Source organism: Carassius carassius, chromosome 1 (genome assembly GCF_963082965.1).
Source record: "Carassius carassius chromosome 1, fCarCar2.1, whole genome shotgun sequence".
Classification (NCBI taxonomy): domain Eukaryota; kingdom Metazoa; phylum Chordata; class Actinopteri; order Cypriniformes; family Cyprinidae; genus Carassius; species Carassius carassius.
The window spans coordinates 20,749,232-20,759,810 of NC_081755.1; the positions used below are offsets into that span (position 1 = coordinate 20,749,232).

Genomic DNA, 10,579 nt, shown 5'->3' on the forward strand with positions numbered 1-10,579 from the left:
CAAATACATGGAAAGCTGCCAAATGAACAAAGTATTCCACTTGTTATTGGATATCAAAATGCTCAGATTTAATAAGCAACACCTGTTTGTGCTCACCTGATCAGGATATTAAAAGTGAACCATTATGAGAGCTACAGTATATTTACTTATGCTCAGGAAATGGTTATTAGTGCTGACAAAAGGCACGAAGCAACCAAAAAACAAAAAAAGGTCTTCTAATGAAGCTATTAGCAATAAAGCAAACTGATATATTTTTTACTATATAACTACATTACCATTAGTAAATTAACAAATCAGAAACTGAGCATTCGTTATTCTTTGATCACAATTTTGTTCATTATTTGGCCACAGTTTAGAGAAACGCACTCAGGGTGAGATGGCACTTTTTTGGAAAACTGTTTAGGTATTGTTTTGTCTACGGTATGTAATGCAGCCTCATATTGTAGATTATATTCTTTTAAAGGTAACGGCAGTTTAATAGCTGCTTTTACGGTAAACATCATCATCAGGTTCCATCTCTAAAAAAAAAAAAAAAAGCGCAAAAGTGCTCTTGTCTAGAAAAGAACGGCTACTTTTCACCATTTAATCAATAGCCTAAACATTTATAACTATTCGACATCTTAAAGGGATAGTTGACCCAAAAATGAAAATTCTGTCATTAATTAACCCTTTTGTCGTTCCAAACCCGTAAGACTTTCATACATCTTCAGAACACAAATTGAGGTATTTTTGATGAAATCCAAGAGCGTTCTGACCCACCATAGACTGCAATGAAACTACCACGTTCAAGGCTCAGGAAGTCAATTTATTTATAGAGCACAACTTTAACACAACCATTGTTGATCCAAAGCGCTTTGCAATAAAAGGTTACCTAAAAAGCAAAATTAAGGGGAAAGTGATGAAATAAAATATTACCGGTAATATGTATATATAAAAAAAAAGGAAGGTAGTAAGTACATTGTTAATATACTGTAGCCCATGTGACATCAGTGGTTAAACCGTTATGTTACGAAGCTACAAGAATACTTTTTGGGCGCAAAGAAAACAAAACCATTAGTAAATTAACAAATATACAGAAAATGAGCTTCCTGGTACTCTCGTTTATGCCCGTTGAATAAAGTTATTTTTGTTTTCTTTGCACACACATAGTATTCTTGTAGCTTCATAACATTAAGGTTGAACCACTGGTGTCACATGGACTATTTTAATGATGTCCTTACTAACTTTCTGGGCCTTGAACATTTCTGTCAGTTTCCTTTGCTGTCTATGGAGGATCAGAAAAAACTCGGATTTCATCAAGAATGTCTTAACTTGTGTTCTGAAGATGAACGAAGGTCTTATGGGTTTGGAGCAACATGAGGGTGACTAAATTAATGACAGAATGTTCATTTGCAAGAACTTCAATATGTCCTGTCCCAAATACATCAACACAGAAAATGTTTGTGGGCTTTTAAAAGTCTGTCTCGAGGCGGATCTTTAAGATTCACTCGCTCAAAAGCAGGAAGTCCAAGTGTAATGTGTGTAAAGAATATAACCGCTTAAAATACCTGGGAAGTAAACCTGTACTAGTAAAGTTATTAGATTCACCTCACTGCTATTACAATATACAACTGTTAAAAAGAAAAGCTGTTGAAAAAAAAACTATAAAAATGTCACTACTATAATAAATTGAATCTGTATTTGCCAAAACTGCTTGTACAACATATATGCATTGCTTCTACTTTTATGGTCACCCATCATCACATTCAATGGCAGAAATTTCATAAATAACAGATTGTAAAGTTTACATATTATAAACAAGTCCCTAAATATACATTCTAAGCTGTTGTCTATTGCATATAAGCATGAATGCACATAATAATTCCCATATCCCGTAAAACATACAAAATTCATGTTAGATATTTCATATAGACCTCAATGAGATAGTTTAATGTAATCATTTACTTGAAACCTGTATGACTGACTGACTTCTGCTGAGCACAATTTCAACGAATCTATACAAATAAATAGAAAAAAAAAAGTTTGGGAAAATCTATCCCTTTAATTAATTTGACGTCTCTGTCAATGCTTAGTTAAAAATTTCAATGCATCACTATCATCATCTACAAATGCAATGCATCATTATCATTCGCTATGCTAGTGTGACTACTGTGTCAGTCACGTTGCGCTCTTACTCTGTGGTCGACGCTACACTAGTCTATGGGCTCTGGTTCGGCATCCATGCAGGTCTCCCAGGGGTTTCTGGGCATGTGTGGCATGGAGATGATGAGGAGGCTGATGCCACTGAGGAAGAGGAGGGTGAAAGCGGCGCAGGCGCAAGCGAAGGACCACGAATAGTAGTACTCGATCCATATGGTCTCGTCGCTGTCAATCATGCGTTTGACCGACTGCCTCATGATCTCCACCGAGATGACGATGCACAGACCTGTGAGGGTGAGGAAGGTCACAGAGGTTAAATGGCGAATAAAGATGGTGGTTTTTTGGTTGGTGTCTGGGGTTTCTAGACTATTGATTTACTGGTGTTAAGTTACACCGTCCTGCAAGTCCTTGAGTACGTATAAACACTCACAGCTGCTTTCCAGGACACTTGACCAGTTGCTACTGCAGAAATGTAGCAAGTTGTAATAATCATCCTTGTTAAAAATAAGTGTGCTTAATTGTGTTGAATATGAGAAGCACGGTACCAGTTCAATTACACAAAATACTAAACAGTTTTAAGAAGATATATTGAGTTTAACATAGCGCTTACCTGCAAAAGCAAAGAACATGCCAGCCGGTCTCAGCAGGTAGTCTCTGCCCTTCCCAAAAGCCCCCAGGAGGCAGAGACTGCCCAGGGTCATGAAGGCCAAACTGAAGATGGCAATGGCAGCAGCTGAGATGTTGTACTCTGACGGAAGAAAATCACACAGAGCGGATCAAAGCAAGACCAGGTCTTCCTGAGATCTTACGGCAACATTATTATTCAATTCAATTCTTCAATTATGCATACAGCTGTCATAGAGAATTCTAGTTATTATATTACCACATCTCAATTCAGTATTTAATATAATCATATATGTAGTAAATTTGTGCTATGTGGGCTAATCTGCTAGCATGATAAAGGGAGCAAAAAGTAAGCACATCAGAATTTGAATTCTGATGTGTGAGTTTATTTCTTTCAAGGTTAGTAAGGTTGGATTCCTAATGAAGGATTCCCAAATGAGAATCCAAGCTAACTGAACCATATGTTTTTGATAGGTTTACGTTTATTTGTCCAATTTCATTTGTGGTTATCAGTGATTTTATTGCAGCTGCTGCTTCACAAAAAAGAGTATGCATTCACCAAACAACTCTGCAAGCAGCTGTATCTGTATCATTCAAGGATGACTTCATCTGCTCTGCTAATGCAGATGATCTGGCTAATCAGTCTGACCTCTAGACTAATGTTGAGTTTAACGTGTCATTAATTAGTAATACAGACAGATCGATGAGTATTGGCATTTTAGGCTGCTGCTTAGGAAATGTGTGGTGATAAAGCATTTGTGCTTCGCTTCACGTCTCGCTGCATTCAGCGCTTTATCAAACTCAGATAAGGCTTTATTCCACTTTAACTCAATGAACAAGCTAGAGCATCATGCGCTCTGATCAAATAGGCAGAAAATGTCATGCCAGTGGCCATGTTTGGTTGCCAGATTGCACTACCTGAGATCGGTAGACATTATGTCTTACTGAAACTGAAAAAAGTTTCAGTCTTAAGAATAACGTGGTATTTATATAGCATAACTTTGTAATGTTGTATCTTTATATCTTGGGGAAAATACTTGCATATGCATAACTCGTTGCCACAACAGTGTGTTGTTATGCATTACCAAGTACTTCAGTGGGTCACAAGTTATCGGGCAAAAATTCTAAGTAAAATTGCTTGGGATTCTAAGTAAAATGTCTGTTGTGTAAACTGCTGGGTAGTGACAGATTACATGTAATCTGGATTACGTAACCAGATACCAAAAAATAGGTATTGGTTATTAGATTATTACATTTTAAAATACTTTTTTTTTATTGATATTTGTTTTGGTTAATGGTCACATGCAGGCAATTTTTAGCTTTTCATTAAAATCACATATCCCCTGCAGTTCCTTCAAAATCCCCAGTTTGGGAAACCTTGAAGTAATGTAATGCACTTCATGTTGTTAATTACAATGAATGGAATTATATTTCATTCTCTTTGCATTTAAAAAACAAAACAAAAAAAACTACAAGATTATCGAACAATTTAGTTAAGTTAAACAAGTTAGGTCAAAGTAATCAAAAAGTAGTCCTTTTACATTACCTGTAATATGTAATCTAATGGATTACGTTACTAACTACAATTTTTGTCATGTAATTTGTCCGGGATTCATTAACAGACTACAAATTTGCAAGCACTCCATCCATCACTGAGAATGGCTTACACAGCAAATTGAATTTGATTTCCTCCATCTCTGCTTGGTTTTAATTGGAAAACTTTGCACTATCCACACATGGTTTCAAAGGGGGAAAACCTTACCTTTCTGAGTCTTTACTTCAAAAACTTCAGCCTCTTCCCCTGATGTGAAGTGTTTGAAGTAGGAGCAGTTCTTGACTGCAAAACAAGATGAAAACAGTGATTGTAGCTGAGGGCTGCAGGTGCTGCTGTAGCCTGTAGTTAAGATGCAGCCAAACTAGCAATGAGCCCGCTTGACATTTACTCCAGAGATCATAGCCGGGTGCACAAAAACAAGCAAGGCATTCGTGCATGTCCATCGAATGGATCATGAATTCTGAATTATGTGTGGAGAGCATGTGATTACTTTGTGCAAGCTTTCTTGCTCGAAGTGTGCACAATTTGTATGTACTTTTTTGATAGGAAGGCAAATTAGCTGAAGAAATGTGACAAGCTCTGTTTCCTACCATTATTTTGCTTTAAACAAAACAACACTTTGTATTGCACATACCTAATATTCCCCCTCTTGGGCTAATTAACAGATATGAGCTTCTCGCCCATGGGTTCATCAGGTTACAGGTCAACAAAATTGCGAACTAGTCCTCTCTCTCGTATCTCCCAGGGCAGTCGTATAAGTCAGGTTATGTAAGAGTTCATACTGTAGGAACCTCTTCTTTAGATTAAACTCATAAAGCAACCTCAGCATCCCCTGTGCCGGGAGAAAGACTGACAGAGGAGCTGTTTGTTACGCTGGACCAAGAATCTCCAGCACAATCGGGGGGTGGCCTATGTATAGGTAACCTAGCAACAGGCTGGTCTTAGCTTTATTAGTAAAGGCAGACTGACAGCGGCGAGGGGTTGGGATGCATCATGCCGTGCTGCTTTAGACTGTGATTTACTCAGCTTATTTGACTATTCCCATCACAGGCCCTTAATGCAAGATGTTGTGGAGGAGTTCATCTCACGATTGGCCTCTGAGAGCCTTTGGCCATAGTGTTTGGTGCCATGTGTGGGCTAATACATATGTTGGGTCGTGGTCAGTTGTCTAGCCCTTTGTTAGCATTTCAATACCCTCAACCCACGATGTGAGACTTGATTTAATTGTGTTTCGAGCCCTTTGCGGCAATAGAGAGTTGTGGAGTGTGTATTGTGGAGATTCATTGACATCCCTCCATGTTTTCCCCGTCTTTTCATGTCCTCTTCACCTGTCTTGCTTCGGTAGGCCTGTCAGCGTCCTTCATCCATCTGACAGAGACATACAAGGACAGAGCGATCACGAATCAGCCCCAGATAAAAGGGCTGCTCTTGACAAATCTGTCATTTCGTGTAGAATGCGAGACCTGTGCCATGCGCCTTGCTCTGCATGTAGGCAGATCTGTTTTTCAGCATGATTGTACCTAAAGCTCAAAAAGAACAGCGTGAGTCTTTTCAGTTCCAAACAAGGAGCCAAAAATAGCGATTTGGGGCGTATCATTGACCTAGCAGTTTTGTTAATGGAAGCACTTATTTCATGGAGGAGGTTGATTGCTGGGTTGCAGTGGCTGTCATATTAGTTTTTTACATCTTGATTAAAGCTCCCTCCTTTTTGTGGCCAAAACAAACAGAGCACTGGGCCTGGCAGGTTTCCGAGCGTTGTGAGGCAGCTGTGCTGTTTTTATTCTTGTAAATATGGAGCAGTGGCTCAAGAAAACAGAGGTGTCCTCTTTTGTCCAGTTGTAGAGTGACCATTAAATTCTGGGTCAATGTTAGAGGTGGAAGAGGACACATTTAAAGCAGCTACCCCGCTAAGGGTGCTCATATCTGGGTCACACAAGGGAAGTGGCTTCCTCCGGGGCCTCCGTGCCTCTGCAGAAGTTTGGCTGACAAACTGAGACAAAGCCCCTGCAACACAAAGGTACTAAAGGAATAGTTAAACCAAAAATAACAACTCTGTCATTAGCCTCATCATTACCCTCATGTTGTTCTAAACAAATTACTTTCTTTCTATGGTGGAGCACCAAAAAAGAACACATGCAGTGACTAGGGCCCATCAAGTTGACAAAAGAGCACCACTGAAGTACTTTAAGGGGGCGTTCACACAGAATGAGTCTTTGCGTCTAAAAAAACGGTTTCGAAAATCGGTTTCGCTGAATGCCTCTTCTGTCATGTTGCCGTCAAATAAAACAGTTGCCATACCAACTTGCTCCTGTAAACAAAAGCTTGCCCCACCCCTGGGGTCTTCTGAATTATCAAGCCGCTTTGGTTTTATAAACAGTATGATGTCATACTGCTCAAGCCCCACCCACTACCGCTGATGGACTCTCTAGTATTAGCATATTTCCCCCCTAAGCAAGTATGCTGTCCGCCAATTTCTCATGCTCAAGCAGCTGTACCGACAACAATGTCTCGTAAGCAATGCAGGTGTTTTGTAGTTGGATGTAAAAGTGAACATAAGAACCTTTGTTTTCTTCCGACATCAAAGCCACTGAGGACGCAGTGGATTAGTTTTGTTTTTAATGGTAATTTACCACTGAAAACACAAAAAAACGCAACAGAGGGGTGGGGTCAACAGTAGCTCATTATAACTTAAATCAACATGCACCGAATTCACAACTGTTTTTGACAAAGTAAAAAGAGTGTTGTTTTACACAAACACTGAGGGATTTTAACAAAAGTATGTTGCAAACATTTCATGAAGACCCTAATGAATCATACCAACTTGTGGAAAAATGGGCATCCGATTTGCACTCATAAGAGAGAAGCTGCAAAAGACGCGAGTACTACGTCATACGCATCCGTCTAGCGTGCTTATTTAGAAAAACAATGGAAAAGTAGCAGATTGGAATGGAAAAACACGTTCTGTGTGAATTGCCCCTAATGGTAGTCCATATGACTTGTGTGCTGTAAATCTTTTGAAGCCATATGATAACTTTCTGTGATGAAGTTTGAAGTTATTCATTGAAAATCTTGGTACAGTGATTTTGGTAACAGTAACAAGAGACGATACCATCTGCTATGATGCCATGACACTTCTTGATGTATCGAAACATTCTTCAAAATATCTTCTTTTCTCTTCCACAGAGGAAAGAAAGTCGGTGTGTAAACAATGACATAATTTTTTTTTTAGCTTGAACTACCCCTTTAACTATTACAATTATATCCCACAATACTGTATCAGAATCTACTGTTTGGTTCCATTTTCAAGTTGTTTCAAGCCACTTAAAATGGCTATTTTAACATAATTAACTCCACTGGGAAGATCGAGAGACATTTTAACAGACCTGAGTGTTGAATGAGTGTGAAATGCTAGATTCCCTCGAAGAACTTGATAAGTCTCGCCAACACTCATAGCTCTTCTTTTCCCTCTGTGAGAAGCAAGTCTGGGAGTGAAGCCAAGAATCAGTGAGCGAGCAGGAATATAACTACTTAAATGCTAATGTTTTGGCTATGGCTTTTTCTGTGCAATTCAAGAGGCTATCCAAATCTAACCACTACCCTGCAGGCAGTTATGTTTTCAGTAGTAGTGTGAACTGGGCCACACCTTGTCTCACTGGATGTTGTTTTAAACGGCTTTGCTCTGCAAGGTGTCCGTGGAGCCTCAGGGTTAGGTGCTTTCCAACCCTCGCTAGCACAAATTCTCCCAGCGGGGCAGGAATATCAGTAAGTGTCTGCCAAGACTGCAATCCTCCACCTGATTGAACTGCTTATCTCCTAATGGTCTAATGTGAGAGCTGTGGGGTTGGGTTGGAGAAAACTCATGCTGCACATCAGTAAACAGCGCTGGTACTGTTCACTTTCATAAACAAAATGTTTGACAAAGCACAGATTTCATTCATTTTTATTAATGTTGAATTTGACTAATAATCTTACCTCTGAATTTATATCTTAGATCTGCTCATAGCTCATAACCAGCTCAAACTGCCATGCTTTAAAACATATACTGTAACGATCATACGCTGGGAATAACGTGCACCTGTACTTAAAGATAACTCATGTACTTGAAACAAGGTCTTAAAACTCTAAACTTTTCAAAGACCGCGGCTCAAAGCAACTAGTTAAGCAAGCAAACCCTTGACTCCTTCTCTTCAGATGTTTTCATTGTAGCAGCCATGTTTCCTGGGGGAATTGCAAAAACCTGTGCACCATTTTGGAAAATTTTGATTTCCAGAAACTGCATAGAGCCAATCAAATTGGAGCTTGCTGCTTTAGGAAAGCTCTTGCCATTTTCTGTAAATACGCTTTAGATGAATGGTCTTCAGTCCATAAATGGTCCAATGGCATCTCAGGCAGAGGCTACAGTACATACTAAGGCTGGGGATGATGAGATACAGCGTACAGTTGTCAGCAAGTCTAAGATAAGTAACTTTGTTGGAGAAATAGAGTTAAACCCAATTGGAACTGTAGGCTGTTTTCATGTTGTCTTCAACATCCATAGTTGATGTTAAATCTTGGGGCCTTGGAGGACATTCATAGGAACACATGGACGGATTGCTCTGTTTATCCCCACAGTTCTTCCTGAGGTGTGACAAGAGGATGCTGGTCTTACTGCGTCCTGGATTATACAGGTGACAGCCCGGATCCAGTTACTTTTTTAACTCTAGTTGTTTTTGTGTGGTTTCTGAGCCCTCTGTTTCATTTATCCACTAAATACTATGATCTTATTGTGTGAGATTTGATCTATCCTGCCATCTGCCTTAAATGTTGACTTAAATATATCTGCAGAATGCAGTTGATGGTTAACTGTCACACGAGTGAATTGCTTTTACTTTTTCGTACTCTTTTCTCTTTCTCAATCTGTTTGACCTCATGAGCTTGGGTGTAGGAATGAAATGAGGCTGATCCGTCCCTAGAGCAGTGTAAAGAACAGTTGAGTTATTTCCTGTGTCCCACAGGTAGATTCAGTTCATTTGCCTTTTCCATTAGTTCAAATCCACAGATCTGCTCGTAAATCAACTTAACCTGTCTATTAAAGCCTTAAATAACCCCATGACATCAGAAACAGCAAATCAACAGCCGTCCAATTCATTAGCACTCTGGTCTGTGACCACACAAAAATGACGCAATGAAAATAAACCCTTAATGCAATATGAGGAACAGACTCCCACCTAAATTGTGAATTAATGTTGAAAGGAGAAACTCCAGTGCACTTAGAGTGAAAACACCTTGAACTTCCTTGCACTGTGTATGAAGTATGCCTGACTTGGCTTCTTCTGCCCCCCAATTTCCATTTGCGAAATTTAAGTTTAATGAGGTGCTCTTCCAAAAGCTTCACACAGAAGACAAATCTTTGCCTCTGGGCTATATCGAAACGACATGGCTGGACATGTGCTAATGACGGTCATGAGAAATTATTTGGATGTGTACTTCCTTACCTCCTGGCAGGCTGATAGGGCCACAGCCTTTACCCTGAGGGTCTTCCTCCACAATGAAAATACTCTTTTTACACAGCCTCCAGAGTCCAAAGTGGGCCGCTTCGCAGGTGGTGTTGAAATGCTCCACCCTTGGACTCAGCACTGCCCAGTGGTCCGTCACCACCGCTGCCAACATGGACGAGACTCCAACCAGGATAACCAAGAAAGTGATTTTCACCTTGGTCTTCTTGTCCTCCAGCATGGTGGCCTCCGAAGATAAGTTTGAAACTGTTTCTGCCTTTGATTTGACACCTTGGTATAGTTTACTTCTCAGACACTCAGGGAAATGTAAAAGTCACACAGCAACCCGCTATCTCTTCACTCCAGCTCGCTGTCCACAAATCTCTGCTTCTGCTTGGAAAAAGAGGCCAGAGAATACTGCTCTAGTTTTCTCTCTCTCTCTCTCCCTCCCTGTAAGATAGACTTTTGCTATGGTGGGCTGTGCCTTTAGACATGATGTAGGCTGGGAAAGTTTATTAACTACTATTGTAAAATCTGCAGCTCGCATAGAGGAAATATAGAAAATAACAATACAGGTTTGACAAGCCAGAGGGCTCATGTTTGAGTTTGTGTACTGGCTAATGTCTTAGACCATTAGGACATGTGATCAATTGCACAGTAATGAATAAACAGCCAGGTGATGCCATGTTTCTTTTTGAGTTTCCCTATCTGTCAGAAATAAAATGATTTAATAATATCTTTTATTATTAAGATTTGGTGATCCGTCCAGGGTGTTTCTATACTTTTG

At 39.7% G+C, this 10,579-nt stretch overlaps 1 protein-coding gene across 1 annotated transcript; it reads right to left on the bottom strand.

The window, feature by feature from the left end:
* Window positions 1-1,656: 1,656 nt before the first annotated feature.
* On the bottom strand, window positions 1,657-10,206 carry LOC132141349 (voltage-dependent calcium channel gamma-1 subunit-like). Its single transcript, XM_059550788.1, has 4 exons — window positions 9,793-10,206; window positions 4,526-4,600; window positions 2,750-2,887; window positions 1,657-2,425 (listed from the first exon to the last, which is right to left on the bottom strand). Exons 1-4 carry the CDS (start codon window positions 10,031-10,033, stop codon window positions 2,193-2,195), a joined length of 687 nt encoding a protein of 228 aa, XP_059406771.1. The 5' UTR covers window positions 10,034-10,206; the 3' UTR covers window positions 1,657-2,192.
* Between the last annotated feature and the right edge of the window lie 373 nt (window positions 10,207-10,579).

What these genes read in the sequence shown, in the direction of transcription:
- LOC132141349 (XM_059550788.1), bottom strand. Translation starts at nt 10,033, where the DNA reads ATGCTGGAGGACAAGAAGACCAAGGTGAAAATCACTTTCTTGGTTATC. An exon ending in CCCTATCAGCCTGCCAGGAG is followed by an intron (nt 4,601 to 9,792) that starts GTAAGGAAGTAC and finishes CTTGTTTTGCAG; the next exon opens with TCAAGAACTGCTCCTACTTC. An exon ending in CATGTTCTTTGCTTTTGCAG is followed by an intron (nt 2,426 to 2,749) that starts GTAAGCGCTATG and finishes TCACCCTCACAG; the next exon opens with GTCTGTGCATCGTCATCTCG.